Below are 16,566 nucleotides of genomic sequence, written 5' to 3'. Positions count from 1 at the left end.
AAGAACACATAGGACGACAGGACAAAGCGATGATCAGCGCTTCGTCCTCTCGTCCTTCTTGTTCGTGTTGTTGTTGTCACGTGACGGCCAATTTCCTATGATGCTTTTCATTATATTTTTTATGACTAGGCTTCACTTTTCCACTGCAGCGCTGTCTCCTAGTTTTTTTCTTCCTCCGTGGCAGCCATGAAGAAGCTTACCAGCACACGTCCGCTACAGCATGGCTCTGGGCGCTGCCATGTTGCTATGTCTATATCGATAGGACTTGCGGACCGAAACGAATGCCTGTGCTTGCACTAGAATATTCGGTTGAATACGAATATTTGCGTCAGATCGAATATTGGAAACAACACAAATACTTGGTTTTCGAATCGAATATTGAAAATATAATATTCGAATTATATTCTAAAATTTCGAATATTCGCCCACCCCTAGTGTGCGCTCATCATCACCATCACAGGAATGATCGTGAGATTCGGGCGCCGATAGCTCTCGCGCATCGGTATCAGAAACAGCGGATCACGCCAGCGATTTAAGGCTGTCCTAAAGGCAATGGTGTTGGGCAAGTGGGAACATGTGTGAGGACGCAAGCAGCTCCTCACTTTGGCGCGAACCTTTGAAGGAAGTGGTGACAGTGCATAGTAGTTCATTGTGTGGCGCAGAAACTTGTGGTCATATCGCTATACGGAGGCATACAAGTTTGTTTTAGTAAACATTCACATTGTTTGTGCTCTTAAATTACTCCAAAATGGTGTTATTGCTGGTCCAGAATGGACATTTTTGCACCCTATATAGCAGCTCCAAAACCTACTTTGGCTGTCCCACCAGCTGCTTTTTTCCGTGTTGCATAGGGCAAAAGGTCAACTTTTGAACCTTTGCACCAATTAGCTTATCTGCCTCTTCGAATATATTCTAAGTTTCATCACATTAGCACAAATAGAAAAAAGTATTGTAGCTGTCGTAATGGGTAATTAAGCATGTCAGCTTAGGAAAAGTATAATTTCAAAAGTCATGAAGTTGTACTAACCGTTTCCGTTTAGATAAATTCTAGGTAGTTCGTTGTGCAGGACAAGGCCAATTTCGGGTTTTTTATGACATTTTTGTGAAAGCCGGAGCACTTTAAAAACAAACTTTTTTTTTCTTTTTCTTTTTCTTAGAGAACAATTAAGAATCCAAAGAAGTACCATATATTGTTCCCAACAAAATTTGAGCCGAGAAACCACCTTGAAAGCAGCCGTTGTCAAAAGAGTTTAGAAATGGCACTATTCCTAATGGTTATGCTTTTGCAGAAAGTAAAAACTGAGAAAAATGAAATTCTAATATTTCAAAACATGTTATTCAAATTTAGGGCCTAAATTTATAAATCAAAGTGGCACGTTTGGCTGTTATCAACACGACACTGCTCTGGTGCGTTTTCATTGTCTGCACTCGTGAAATGCTTTCCTTGGTCAGTTGCTGGGCGTGCCTCTGTGTCTAGGTTCCATATTTATGTCCAGCTTGTCACGCACTTTGGTTAGCCAGTGTTGCAAAACTAGTGTTTCAAGGTTATGTTAGTCAATCCAAGCTTCTTTTTCGGTTTACTGGCCAATCCGCTGCTGCCATGCCCCAAAATTTGCCTTTTCTTTGTTTTCGTTTTGGCTGTCTGCTGATAGCAGGCCCTTTTTGGCTAGAGAGCGTGAAAAACAAGCATTCCAAGTTGTGGATACGCTGTGCATCTGGTTTCTTGCCCTCTATGCGGCTGCATCTCAAAATCAGCGTTCATAGGTGCTTTCAGTGGTAAATGCACCCCATCTCGCAAAAAAAAAATTAGTTTCAATTTTTCTATTGTGCACATGACAACCAAACTTGGTGAGAAGTTTCTTCAATACATGCACAATTCAAAACAACAGAAACTTAAAAGTGTTGTGTGTGTGTGTGTGTGTGTGTGTGTGCGTGTGCGTGTGTGTGTGTGTGTGTGAAAATTGATTTTAGCACTTTTAAGATATATAATTTTTATTCTTGAAGTCAATAGTGTTTTAGCAACAAGGCAAAGAATTTTGTTATCAGACCAGAGTAGGGCACATTGTGTAGCTTTTCGTTTTGGGCATAGCAACACCCATCTTGGCAAAGTTGGGCTCGTGTGGCAAAAGAGTGTCGGTGTTAGTGGAGCTTAAGATGAAACGGGTGATGCAGTAGTTACTTCAAGGAATAATGACCTCAAAAAGATAGCTGAGAACTTCTGCTATCCACCCTGTTTTCTTCCTGTGGCTGTTTTAATTATAGTATTTCAATGACTTGTACTTACTATGTGTCTGCCTTATGTTGCCAAACCTTGACACTGCCAGCTTGGCCAGAAGTGCTCTTGTGCCCGATAAGATATCCTGCATCTCACGCTGACGGTGAGGATTTCCGAGGATCTTGAGCCAGTACAGAGAGAGAAGTGTTTCCGCAGGCTTTGCTGTTACTTTTTTCTTTTTCTTCTGGAATGATGCCATGATTTTCTCTGTGCCGTTTGTGTTGAAGCAGTGTGCCACATGGATTTACCGTTTGACTTGATTTTACAGCACGGCCACGATGAAGAGGATGAAGGCAGCCGTGAGCGAGAGAAGCAGGAACGCATTGAAGCAAGTCTGCGTGAGCGGGAAAAGGAGGTCCAGCGAACATTATCCACACACCTTCGTGAACGTGACAAGGAACGCGAGCAGCACAAGCATGATGAGGCTGTTCAACATTTCAACGCCTTGCTCACAGACCTGGTAAAGTGCCTTCCTCTAGTGTTTATCACAGTGCTGGCCTGAGCCCGAAACATTGGTTTACTTTGACCATGGTTGGTAACGATTAGCCGCATTTTTCTCAATGAACTAAAAGTGTGCATCCACTTAAGTTAATTGGAAAACAATTCGTGTTTCTATTGGTTTTCCTACTGTTAATTTACAACCTGCACAAGACAAGTGTAAATGTTGGTATGTGATTAAAATTGTAAATATGTTATTGACTGGCTCCAAGCACGCAAATCAAGGTAAGCCCTAAATATGTTTCAGGAGATGCCGTCAAGCTGTGTATGCGAGGCATTCTCAGAACATCATGTGACAGAAACAAGGCATAACAGCTTTCTGCGTAGCACTTATTCGTAGCAACATTTAGACAATTTTTTTATTTGACATTGTACCTTCCTGTTGAAGCACATCTTTTCTTCAATCCTCAAAGTGCCCTTTTGCTTCACAGGTCTATTTATTATACTGTATTCACTAATCTACACCTCTATAATGCATTTGCAATCATACTAACAGCACTGCAAAGATGTCTCGTATTAATTCAGTTACATAGGCACTGCAGAAAGGCCCCTTGAGCTAAGCTTTTGTCATACTTGCAAGCTTCATAGGTGCAGTCACCAATGCTGGCACTGTGAACTGTGCTTCTACACACAGCTAAGACACCAGCAGATACTGATCAACTTTGCTTGTGCAGAATTGGAGTGCAAGAACATAGAGAGCCACCAGCCAATCACGTCATTGCCACTATGCTGGCGCAATGCCAGGGTTGGTGGGACTATTGTGACCCAACAGCTCTGAGAAGAAGTTTGGAGCGATAGGAGAGTACTTGTAAAAGAGCCAGCTGAATACAGTCAAATCTCGATATAACGAATCATGTGGAACCACCAAATACCACTTGTTATATTGAAATATTGTTGTAATGATAAATTTGCTGTTTAAGTAGGGGTTGGTGTTTTCGATTTTTATTTTTTGAGAATTCAGCTGACTTTTTTCGCATTTGCAGCTTTTGCAGCGTGCCTCAGGCCCACTAGACTGCCGTATTGCTCTCTGCACCAAGCACTACAATTTCGTACGACTGTGAAAAGTAGTTTCGGTAATCATGCGCTTGTCTTAAATCAAATACACAATGGTAAATGCAACCTTCGTACGAAAGGTTTCAAAGAACGTATTGGAACAATAGCGTTCGGTATACATGCATTGCTTCTTCTCCCGTGTCCTCCATCGAAGCATAAGCTTATCCTTCAAGTTAACAAGGCTCCATAGCACGCAAAACAACCTTGCTGTTTTAGGTGATAGCACGTTCTGTGAGCTAGCTCCCAGTCAGAGGGACATGCAGTAATGCTTTACATGATGCAAGTGACACTTGTAAAACTGATTGGGATTGCAAACGAGCAGTTGTATACACGCGTATACCTTGTTTCCGTGCGCATCTACAACGGTGCGCTTGCTGCAGAAGGGTATGCAGCAACTTGCTGGCATCATTCTGAATAGAGCTTGGTGCAAGCAGCGACTGCTGGGATGTTAAAAAATGAAACAATCGCTCGTGATCATTCCAATGCATCTTGCGGTGCAAGCACGGCTTCCAGGCTACGTTGACAGCGTACTCGAAGGGAGAAGCTGGCGTACTGAACAAAACATGGCCGCCGCGCACAGTTTTTGTCTCTTTCACTAGATGACGCTAACTTTTGTAAAGCCTCTATTGCCTGAATTGCGATCTTTCGAACGAAACTGAAATGATGCCGGTGGAGCGCGCATTTCTCGATCTGCGGCCGATCAGAACTCGGCGCGATTTGACCTCAATTTAAGGGGGGACGCGGGTCTTAAACTGGTCAAAAATGGGCGAAAAATTGATTTTGAGAAAAATGCATTTTCGGAATGTCTGTACCTCTGAGCACTAGCCTTCAAAATATCAACACTGAATTCGATCGGGAAGTACGGTAAAATCGACTTTTAAAACGCCACGGGAGCCTCGAAATGGCCAAAAAAGGGGTGAGAATTGTTCGAACTTCCCGCGCGCGCCGCGGGTGAAGCAGCCGGCTGGCCGCCGCCATCTTGGACTTGTTTTGAAGCTTGTTTCTTTGTGCGCATTTTGCGACATCTCCAAATGACGTCGCTCAAACAGAACGACCACCGTCGCGGGTTTTCCGAAAGCCGTTTCGGGTCCGCTGATTGGCTGGAGCGCGCGCTCGCGAAGCGAGCCCCTCGTCTCGCGCTTCCCATTGGCCAGTGCGACTGACGCCATTTTTTTTTGTTTGCTTGTTTTAAACGTTCTTCGTCGCGGCTGCTGTTTCGCTCGTTTATGATGCGCTTTCGCGATCGTTATCAGTCGTTCCCGCAGCCGGTGCTGGTCTTGTAGCTCGGTAGACGTAGCCGTATCAGGAGTGTATTGAAAACGGAAGCGCCTAGCGAGTGCGCGTCGAAGAACGAGTGCGGCGGCGCGCTGCCAGGGTCGCGTGGCAGCACGTCCGGCGGCATATAATCGTTTGCGAGCTGTTCAGAGGCATCAAAGATAACATCGATAGATTTAACTGTTCAGCTGATACTCATGGTCCTCACCGACGCTACCACTTCGTTGCTTTTTTATCGCGTCGCCTCCGACGACAGGCGAGCCTGACATCGCGCCGTTGCCCGCGTTCATTTTCCGCGGACAGTTTCGCTTCGTCTTTTTTTTTTTTTTTTTTTTTTTTTTTGCAGATTGTCTAAGTAATCGCGTCGCTGCGCTCAAGGGGTGTGAAAGTTCGAGCTTTAGCTCCAGCAAGGGACTCCGCGTGCGGCCCTGCATGCGCTGTACAGCAAAGTAGCAAAGTTTCATTCTGCAACATTAGCCAATTTATTAGGTCATTCCAGTATGCCGCTGTGCTTTAGCCTTAAACTTTGTGCAGGTTTATTAATATTGCAAGACCGTTTTATCGTAATTTTGAGTATCTGTTTGCCTTGAAGGGCACTGCCACAGGCATATGAAGTTGTAAATGAAGCTTCTCATGCTGGTTCTAGTGGCGGTATATTTAGACTTTGTGGCAAGCTTTTACCAGTATTTGGGGAGGGTACTGTTATATGTTTAGTATATAGCCTTCCTCATAAAGAACAAAGCCTCACAACGATTCCATTTATATTACCATAGCTGCAGTGTAGCAAAAGTTAAAGGTTGTCTCAAAATGCAAATACGTTTTTCTCAGTGCTGTTTCTGGACACTGCACTCAGCCTTACTGTGCTTTTTCTCTACATTGTCGCCGAGTGACAATGACAAATTTAGCACCACTTCAGTCATATTGAAAAGATCAGAGGGTGATCCAACACTTACATCACTCTATCGAGACTTTTTCAAACTGCCATTAAAATAATATTGCATGTCAAAAAATTTTGCTGATTTCCTAATGGCATACCCTACCTTGGCCATAGGTAATAGGGATAGTTTCAGTTTTAGTTGACATATTCAAAATCCAAAGACAGTTTTGGAAATGGGAAGAGCATGACATTTTTGGTGAGTAATATCACAGTGAGGCTACTGATTGTTCAAGTTATAATATGTGGTCAAACTTCAAATGCCGTTTTCTCAGTTTCATATTTTTGGTCGATCTCTACAGTCTTACGCAGGGTTTTGATAACTTCTTTTTAGTTCACACAAATAACTTTGGTACCATTTTCTTCAGAGAGGAATGAGGTACCCGATGACATTTTTAGTTTTTTAGTTTAGGCAATGGATAAATGTCAATTTGAGATTAACTTAATGAGTTCGTTTCAAATAATGCAGCCTTTTACTCTCACCATAGTATGTGAGAATGACATGCCTTTTTGAGGAAAACGAAGGATGTCATCGGGTATGGGAAGACTTTGGCTATCAATCTATGTAATTAAAAGCAACGAAATGCAATGAGAAAGTTCATTAAAGCTGCGTAAGAAATTCACTAATTATGCTCTGGACTTTGTTAGATAACTTTTGATCTAATACCACCAGCTCAATAATAATTACATTTTTGAAATCAGGAGAGAAAACCACATTTGTGTGCAAAGTTTCGTGAGATTCTAGCCATAACTAAAAAAGTTAGTTTTAAGACCCTCATCCCCCCTTAAGGGGGGACGCGACCTTTGAAAACCGAAAAATCGCGAAAAAGTCGATTTTTGGAAGATTATATATTCCGGTAGTATGTCTTATAAACTACCATTTCTGTAATTATCAATGTCCAACTCGCCGTAGAAATACTCGAAATTAATTATTTAACAAGCGGCGGCAGCCGCGGAGCAGCGAGCAAGCGCCGAAAATTCCCAAACTTCGCGCGCGCACCATTCCTCTCCCGCTGAACTGAGCGCCGCCATCTTGGTCTTGTTTTGTTTGTGAATTCTTGCGCTTTCTTCTGCCACCCTCGGCAGCGGCGACGGCGGCGCGGTCGAGGCGTATCTTGCTACCGATTGAGAGCCTCGTGGCGGCTTTCAAGTTTCCCGCGCTCGAATTCAAGGCTGCGATTGGGCAAAGCGCGAGCTCCGCGAGAACGCGGGGGATCGGGCGACTACTATTGGCTGCTGCGGCCGCTGACGCGTCGGTCTCCGCCTCCCCGCGTCGTCTGCTATGGCTCTTTGTTTGCTGTCGTTGTTGGCTTCACCATTTTTGCGATCGCCGGATTTACGATCTCTCGTCGTGCCCTCTGAACGGTTTCGTGCAACATGTTAAACGTTGCGTGGTCGCTCACGATGCCTCGAGGTGCGACACGCATTCAGTGCAGACTTGGCTAGCTTTTTTTTTTTTTATTTTCGTTACGGCGCTTATGCAATCTCTTTCTCTATGCTTATGCCGCGGAAGATAACCCGGGAAGTCGCTTGTCGCGTTTGGGCCGCTCCTCGTTCCTCTGGCGAGATGCCGCGATAGATAAACCGGGAAACCGCTTGCTGCGTCTGCGCCGCCCACCATGCTAGGGCGAAATGCCACGGGCGAATCGGGAATGCCGATTGTCGCGGCTTGCAGAGCTCAGGATCGACGGATCTCAGCATGTGGAAAGTGGTCCGCGGCACCAAGGCGTTCGCTGTAGCCGATCGGCTAGTCGCACAGATGTTCGCTGCAGCCGAGATCGACGGAGTGCCATAGCCCTAATGTATATTTTGACGGCCGCACCGGACTTGTTCGTGATAATAATGAAATATGAACCTTGTTCGTCTTAAGTGGGGCCGTTATAAGTGGGCTCGACTGTACCTGAATAAATTTTTGAGGGCAAGGCAAGCCCATGTATTCAAAATATCATGTCTGGAATTTGTCATAATTAATTTGGTTAATCAACATAGGTCTAATTGATAACAAAAAATCCAATTCTATGCTATTTTTCAGCAAAAAAATTTAGAAAAAGGGCTTTGTCTTGCCCTGAGGAACCTATCTAGGAATCAGCATGACAAATTGCACAATGCCAGTACCTTTCACAATTTCTCCAGGCTTGATATAAAGGACCTACTCGAACCAGTTTGGTATGCTTCTGTAACTTGAGAACTAGCGTGCACAATTCTATGAAACTTGGTGGTATTTCATTTGTTAATGTCATGAGCCTGTCTTGAAAATTTCATCATGATAACTTGAGAAACAAAAAAGTTATTGTTCTCTCAACCTTTGAGAGCCGTTTTCTCAGAATCAATTTTTTGCACGGTGTGGCTGCTAGGGAAAGTCATAGCTCAAGAACCGCTTATTGGATTTTCATGAGGTATTTTTTGTTATCTACCTAAGTAAAATTCTGAGGGCAAGACAATTCGTTTTTTTTTTCAAAATATTTCATGTGTAATTAGGGGCAGTCAATTAAAATATCGTTAAGTCAGGTGTAAATTTGGAAACTAAATTTGGGGCTGTACTAAAATTTTTCGGAGAGGAAATTTGGAAAAAGGGAATTGTCTTGCCCTGGGGAAACTATCCAGGAATGACCATAACAAATTTCACACTGCTAGCACATTTTGCAAATTCTCCAGGCTCGCCCCTAGGGACCTATGTAAACTATCTTGATATACTCCTCTAACTTGAGAACCGATGAGCCCAGCTCCATGAAACTTGGTAGTTCTTCAAATGTGTGTACTATGAGCATACCCTGAAAATTTCATTCAGATACCTCAAGAAATAAAAAAGTTGGTGTTCAAGGGTAGCCTCCCCCCTTAAGGGGGGACACGGGTCTTGAAGGCGGAAAAATCGCCCAAAAATCAATTTTTAGAAAACTGAAGTATTAGAATCTACAACTATTATTCTCTGATTCCACCAAGTTTCTCACCTCTCGTGTCAATATTTGAGGCGTAATATCAATTTATAACAAGTCGGCTGGCTCATTTCAAGCTGATGTTTTCACTAAAATAGCGCATTTTCAAAAAAGTATAGCTTCCGTTCCACGGCCGCGCTCACGGCGATCTTGGTCTCTTTTGAAAGAGTGGCTTTTCGCCTTCAAATTTCACGCTCCTGCACGTCGTTTCGTTCATTGGTTCGATACAAACAAAGAAAAGAAAAAAAGCCACAGCACACGTTCCTATTCGTTGCTTCGGTGCATGTGACAAAAAGGGACCCTGTGATTGGCCGTTCGCGTCTCGCGTCGTCTGCTGTGCGCGTCAGTGCAGTCGGAGCCGTGCCCTTAGACGCCATCTTGCCTAGTGCTGTCAGCCTAGAACGCCTCGGAGATCTCGCAGCGATGTCTACGCCAACGAGAAAGTTTGCGATGCGTCATAAATACGGCAAAAAAAGGAAAAAGTCGTCGATCGGCAATGCTAAGAAAGGTGCTTTGGTGTTGCGAGACGCCGAAAACGAGCAGATTCCTGCGTCCAGTGACCGTGTCGACGAACCTACGGATCAGCTAGGCCTAGCGGGCCCGTCAAGCGAGCACACTTCGGATGTCGTCAGCCGCGTTCGTCACGATACAACGCTTCTGACGCCTTCCGATCTGGCAAGTGAAAAGAGAAAAGCCGACGCCAAACTGCGGGAGTTGGGTTCAACGCCAGCAACGAAACGTAAGACAGACTTTGCCGCCAGCGATGCCGCGATCTGCCCGCTTGATGAGACGAGCTTCGCCGTGATTTGCATCGAGTCGATCAACAGCCTTCTTGACGGTGCAAAGTGTAAAACGTGTGGAGGGAGTGTTAAAATCGGCCGAGGTGATCGCGAATATGGCCTCGCTGTCAAGCTTTTCTTGACATGTGTCAACTGCGGCGACAAGGCATCGGCGTGGAGTTCGCTGCGTGTGGACGGAAAGCAAAGTGTAAATCCTTTCGCTGTGAACATTCTGGCTGCGCGCGCGATGCAAAGTACCGGCAACCGGCGGACTGCATTCAACGACATCTTTGCCGCGATGAATATTTCCCATCGTGGACTGCACACGAAAACGTGGCAGAGCTACGTAAAAGAAAAGCTGACGCCTGCCGCGACGCGTGCAGCCGAGAAAGTGACCGTTGAATGCGCAGAGTCAGTCCGGAAGCTGTACGATGAACTGAACGTTGACAATCCTGGCAACGTAGCCGTGTCCTACGATGGGACTTGGATGACTCGTGGGCATTCTTCCCACATCGGAGTCGGCACTGTCATTGAGCTTTTTACGGGGCTTGTCCTAGACTATGTTGTCCTGAGCAATTTTTGCGCAGGTTGTGAGCGGGGACCGAAAGTGGACGACCCCACGTACCAAGAATGGAGAGCAAGCCACGTCTGCCTGAAAAATACTGATAAAAAGCCTGGTGAGATGGAAGTAGAAGCAGCCCTAATCCTATTTAGAAGATCGCTCCAGAAGCACAACCTCAGATATACAACGGTGCTGTCAGACGGCGACAGCCGGTCCTTTTTCGCCCTGAAAGATGACCAAGTGTATGGCTACGTTGAGGTCACCAAAGAAGATTGCATTAACCATGTTCAAAAGCGGATGGGGACAGCTCTCCGCAATCTGCTGTCAAAACAAAAAGGGTCAGGCTCGGAACCACTTGGTGGTAAAGGCAGACTAACTGGTGATCTAGTCAACAAGCTAAGTTCTTACTATGGCTGGGCACTCAAGTTCCACAGTGGCAACGTAGAAGAAATGGCAAAAGCGGTGATGGCTACCTATTATCATGTGACATCAAATGATCAGGAGTCTGATCACAGCCTTTGCCCAACAGGTTCAAGTTCCTGGTGCCGGCAAAATGCTGCCAGTGCCAAAGGAGAGCCAGCCCCAAGGCACCGCTACAGCCTTCCTAGTCATGTATGCAAGGCATTGCGACCAATTTATGAGCGCCTCTCTGACAAGAAGCTCCTTGAGCGATGTGCAAGGGGAAAAACCCAAAATAATAATGAGAGCCTGCACTCTCTCATATGGGCACTTGCACCAAAAGAAAGGCACGCATCCCTCTTCAGTGTTGAGGCCGCAGTTGCAGAAGCAGTCTTGAAGTTTAATATAGGGTACCAAAGGACCTCGGTAGGAATTTTGAACGAGCTGTGTTTGAATCCTGGTCAGAGAAGTGTGCGGCGTATGGTAGAAAAGGACAAGCTTCGGTCCGTTGCATCTACAAGCAAGCGTGCATCGGCAGAAAATTTGCAGCGTGCTCTGAAAAAGCGCCACAAAGGTGGTAGTGCTCAAAATGACTATGCCCCTGGGGCATATTAACAATGTCTGGTAGTTGACATGTACATATTTTTTACTTTTAGTGATTAAAAATGACTTCCGTTTGTTTTTCTCATTTTCTCAATGTGAATTTTGGTCTCCTGTCAAGTTGGTGAATGCGATATCTCAACACCCATTGCAGATACAGCAATGATTTTTGTTTCAGCATTAAGCCAAATATGTGGAGCACACAATGTTGCAAGCAGATTTCTTAATTATTGCTTTAAAATTTTTTAAAATGGCACTTTTTGTGACCACTGTGTTTCCGTGTTACGACTACTAAACTTCAATGTGCAATAAAATGAAAAATAATCATTAAATGAAAAATCTGCTTGCAACATTGTAATCCTTATTCATTCTAGTATATAGCTATATGCTAATAAGAAGTTTTTGTGAAGTGGTTTTTTTCCTATTGTTTTCACAGCAAGTGCACCATTGTTCTTAATTATCTCAATGCCTAATTGGTTCAGAGAAAAACTAATTATATTTTTGGAATCAGCACCAGGAACTGCACACGTGTGCCAGGTTTCATCACTTTAGTTCAAAAATTAAAGAAAATGGCTTTAAGACCAGTGTCCCCCCTTAAAGAGGCAAATGTTCAGATTCGCACCTTTAGAGTGCTGTAACGTGCGAAATGGGCGGTATTTTTCAACCTAAATTTGCAGATAGTTGCGGAAACTTCCCGGGACCGTGAAAATGAAGCAATAAAAAAAAAATCGGCATTGCAGAATTTAGTGCAAAAATGCAAAAGTGAGGGGAAGCAAAGCCTTGGTGGGAGAGGCCGGCTAACGAATGAGCTCATCACAAGACTGAGCACATATTATGGGTGGGCTCTGAAGTCTAATGATGGTGATGTCGATGTGGATGCAATGCAGAAGGCAGTAATGGCAACATACAGCATTTCACATCTACCGACGAACGTTCAGACCATAGCCTATGCCCCACTGGAGCTAATCCGTGGTTTTGTCATAACACTGCAAAATCGAGAGCCAGAACCTGGGCACCACTACAACTTGCCAAAAGATGTGGCAGAAGCCATGCTCCCTGTGTAAGGACTCTGCTACAGAGGTGCCAGCGTGGAAACACTCAGAACTGAAATGAAACTCGGTGATATGGAGCCTGATGTCAAGGGAGCAGCATGCTTCACTATTTGCCATGCAAGCTGCACTTCAACACTGGAAATTTACATGCATCCACTGCAATTTCGCTACAGCTCAGTATGAACTTAACAAGCCCTGCATCCTAGAGAGCAAGGAAGAAAGACCTCTGTCGAAGTGCCACCTCCACCTCCAAGAAGAAGCCTCTCTGAGTATGAGGAAGCTGGTCAAGAAAAAGCATAAAGACTGCATGCATCCAGATTATGCCCCCGGTGCATTTCCTTAAAGGGGGACACGACCTTTGAAAACCGAAAAATCGCGAAAAAGTCTATTTTTGGAAGATTATATATTCCGGTAGTATGTCTTATAAACTACCATTTCTGAATTTATCAATGCCCAACTAGCCGTAAAAATACTCGAAATTAATTATTTAACAAGCGGCGGCAGCCGCGGAGCAGCGAGCAAGCGCCGAAAATTCCCAAACTTCGCGCGCGCACCATTCTTCTCCCACCGAACTGAGCGCCGCCATCTTGGCCTTGTTTTGTTTGTGACTTCTTGCGCTTTCTTCTGCCACCCTCGGCGACGGCGGCGCGGTCGAGGCGTGGCTTGCTACCGATTGAGAGCCTCGTGGCGGCTTTCAAGTTTCCTGCGCTTGAATTCAAGGCTACGATTGGGCAAAGCGCGCGCTTCGCGAGAACGCGGGGGATCGGGCGACTACTATTGGCTGCTGCAGCCGCTGACGCGTCGGTCTCCGCCTCCCCGCGTCGTCTGCTACGGCTCTTTGCTTGCTGTCGTTGTTGGCTGTCTGTACTTCGTACGTTCTGTTCGCCTTTCGCCATTTTTGCGATTGCCGGATTTACGATCTCTCGTCGTGCCCTCTGAACGGTTTCGTGCAACGTGTTAAACGTTGCGTGGTCGCTCACGATGCCTCGAGGTGCGACACGCATCCAGTGCAAACTTGGCTAGCTTTTCTTTTCTTTTTTTTTTTTTTTTTCGTTTTTCGTTTTGGCGCAAGATAACTCGGGAAGTCGCTTGTCGCGTTTGGACCGCTCCTCGTTCCGCCGGCGAGATGCCGCGATAGATAAACCGGGAAACCGCTTGCTGCGTCTGCGCCGCCCATCATGCTAGGGTGAAATGCCGCAGGGGAATCAGGAATGCCGATTGTCGCGGCTTGCAGAGCACAGGATCGACGGATCTCAGCATGTGGAAAGTGGTCCGCGGCACCAAGGCGTTCGCTGTAGCCGATCAGCTAGTCGCACAGATGTTCGCTGTAGCCGAGATCGACGGAGCTCCATAGCCCTAATGTATATTTTGACGGCCGCACCGGACTTGTTCGTGATAATTGCAAGTGTTCGTCTTAAGTGGGGTCTTTATAAGTGGGCTCGACTGTACCCGAATAAATTTTTGAGGGCGAGGCAAGCCCATGTATTCAAAATATTATGTCTGGAATTTGTCATAATTAATTTGGTTAATCAACATAGGTCTAATTGATAACAAAAAATCCAATTCTATGCTATTATTCAGCAAGAAAATTTAGAAAAAGGGCTTTGTCTTGCCCTGAGGAACCTATCTAGGAATCAGCATGACAAATTGCACAATGCCAGTGCCTTTCACAATTTCTCCAGGCTTGATATAAAGGACCTATTCGAGCCAGTTTGATATGCTTCTGTAACTTGAGAACTAGCGTGCACAATTCTATTAAACTTGGTGGTTTTTCATTTGTTAATGTCATGAGCCTGTCTTGAAAATTTCATCATGATAACTTGACAAACAAAAAAGTTATTGTTCTCTCAACCTTTGAGAGCCGTTTTCTCAGAATCAATTTTTTGCACGGTGTGGCTGCTAGGGAAAGTCATAGCTCAAGGACCGCTTATTGGATTTTCATGAGGTATTTTTTGTTATATACCTATGTAAAATTCTGAGGGCAAGACAATTCGTTTTTTTTTTTTTTTTTTTTTTTCAAAATATTTCATGTGTAATTAGGGGCAGTCAATTAAAATATCGTTAAGTCAGGTGTAAATTTGAACACTAAATTTGGGGCTGTACTAAAATTTTTCAGAGAGGAAATTTGGAAAAAGGGAATTGTCTTGCCCTGGAGAAACTATCCAGGAATGACCATAACAAATTTCACACTGCTAGCACATTTTGCAAATTCTCCAGGCCCGCCCCTAGGGACCTATGTAAACTATCTTGATATACTCCTCTAACTTGAGAACCGATGAGCCCAGCTCCATGAAACTTGGTAGTTCTTCAAATGTGTGTACTATGAGCATACCCTGAAAATTTCATTCAAATACCTCAAGAAATAAAAAAGTTGGTGTTCACGGGTAGCCTCCCCCCTTAAGATATTATTTTTCTCCCAGTAAAGATGTTCAAACATGGTTTTCCTTGATTTCTCAAAACATCAATTTTGACGCATTTGCAGTTTTGGAGGGAAAATAGCATCTGTTCTATTTAAAGCTATGGGCGTAGTTTTTTGCTTTTTTTTTTTGCAAGAAAGGTAAATGCATGCAGAATGTAATATGCCCAGTTTTAATACAGTATTTGTTTAAGAAATGTTTTCAAAGGGGTCATATGTTTGACATGCAAAGATGAAATTTTTCTCTGGCAACTTTGATGAGCTCTAACTCTAATTTAAGTTGACCTAGAATATTGATTTATACCTTGTTGCACTCCTTAAGCATTCCAGATTGTTTTTATATTCTAGCAACTGGGTTGGGATTTTCTATCTAGAAGCTAATTTTTCTCCAAACAAAGAACCCAGCTTTTTCAGTTTTTTGGTAGTGTTTCATAAACCCTCCCTCGTTCCCTGCCCTAAGTGATAAATCTTATCGTATCCACGTGACAATGGTGCCACTTTAATATCCCAAGACACATCTTGGAGCTTTTCTCTGGAGTGCTTTTCCCAATGGGGCTTTGCATGTGCACCAAGCTAGAGATTAGCGAATAGCTGGTTACTTAGTACAGTCAAACCCGGATATTTCGAATTTTGGTTATATCGAACTCACGGAATATCCCCTTGAAAATCCCGTGTAAAAGTATAGGAAAGCTGCTTCGTGTATCGAACACAGTTTCACCGGTCGTTCGATATATCGAATTCCGCATCACGCATTGGACGGTGCGGTTCGCCTTCTCCAAAGACGATCGCAACATCAGCCGTTTGCCGCGTGACGTTCTCAAGCCACGCGCGAAAGGAATGAGAAGGCACAGTTCGGTGATGGCTAGTCTAGGGCAGCGCCGCGCCCTTTCCCCAAAGGCGCCCGCATCTGCGGTGATCGCTCCCGCGCACCAGCACCTGACGTATGCAAGCCATGTGCATGAAGGAACGAGAGGGAGTCAATGCAGCAGTGGTGTTCAGGAGAGGGGAAAAACGCGATAGAGCGAAGTGCAAGGATGTGCCCACTCTTCTGCCGAGCTTTATCTCTCCCCTACTCTCTCTTTCCCGGTCTTCGTTGTCTGCGCATGCCAGCTCGGCTCGTGGCAGACGCTTTCTCCAGCGCGGGTTGTGAACGCTCTGCGCGCGGCGGCTGACATGCGATGCGCGTCCATGGCGTATCGTGCTGCACGTGCGCGGCTGCGCACTCAAAGGCGGCAGGCTTTTTTTTTTTCTTTTTTTTTTTTTTTTGTGGGAGTCGTTTAATTTTGCCGTCATGATGCATGTGCGGCATAGCGCATGCTGTGACGGCTGCGGGCGTTAAGAAGCTGCAATGTTTTTGTTCTTTTTCTTTTGCTAGAGTCGTCCTTACTTGTGCTGAACGTGTGGCACAGCGGAAGCCATGGCGGCTGTGCACGTTAAGAAGCGGCAGGCTTTTCTTTTTGTTTTTTGGGAGAGTCGTCTATTCTTGCATCTACGAATCAACGAAAGCACGCGGTCAGCTGCGATCATAACACTGACTTTTAGCATTGTTTTCAAACGGAATTCGCAGCTATCACGCTTCCAATGATTTTGTGGCAGTGGACTACGCCTGCTCCAGGCACGGCGTGATAAATCGAACCAGGCTTAAGCAATCAAGCCATCACGGCCACTCTGCCAAGTTCGCTCCCTGTCACCGCTAGAGCTATCAAAAGATAAACACGGCGTGACGTTATCGCTACATAGCATCTTGGTGCGCTGCCGATAAATGAGCCGTGGATGCGACGGTCACAACG

The 16,566-nt window shown here is 45.0% G+C and overlaps 2 protein-coding genes across 5 annotated transcripts in view; both read left to right on the top strand.

Annotated features, from left to right (window-relative positions):
• LOC146206743 (transcription elongation regulator 1-like) overlaps nucleotides 1-16,566 on the top strand; it is a 294,887-nt gene that overhangs the window by 233,904 nt on the left and 44,417 nt on the right. For all 4 annotated transcript variants that reach the window (XM_084591554.1, XM_084591557.1, XM_084591555.1 and 1 more), the window contains one exon: nucleotides 2,544-2,735. In XM_084591554.1, coding sequence (XP_084447680.1) covers nucleotides 2,544-2,735 — 192 coding nt within the window. The remainder of the gene's footprint in view (nucleotides 1-2,543; nucleotides 2,736-16,566) is intronic.
• LOC146206745 (uncharacterized) lies at nucleotides 9,063-11,377 on the top strand. The gene has a single exon (XM_084591552.1). It carries the CDS (start codon nucleotides 9,392-9,394, stop codon nucleotides 11,321-11,323), a length of 1,932 nt encoding a protein of 643 aa, XP_084447678.1. The 5' UTR covers nucleotides 9,063-9,391; the 3' UTR covers nucleotides 11,324-11,377.

The sequence above is a fragment of the Amblyomma maculatum genome, chromosome 1, assembly GCF_055883805.1.
Source record: "Amblyomma maculatum isolate TAMU_Amacu chromosome 1, ASM5588380v1, whole genome shotgun sequence".
Lineage (NCBI taxonomy): Eukaryota > Metazoa > Arthropoda > Arachnida > Ixodida > Ixodidae > Amblyomma > Amblyomma maculatum.
Note: the sequence above shows the minus strand (reverse complement) of the source record. Positions and strands in the feature narration are given on the sequence as shown.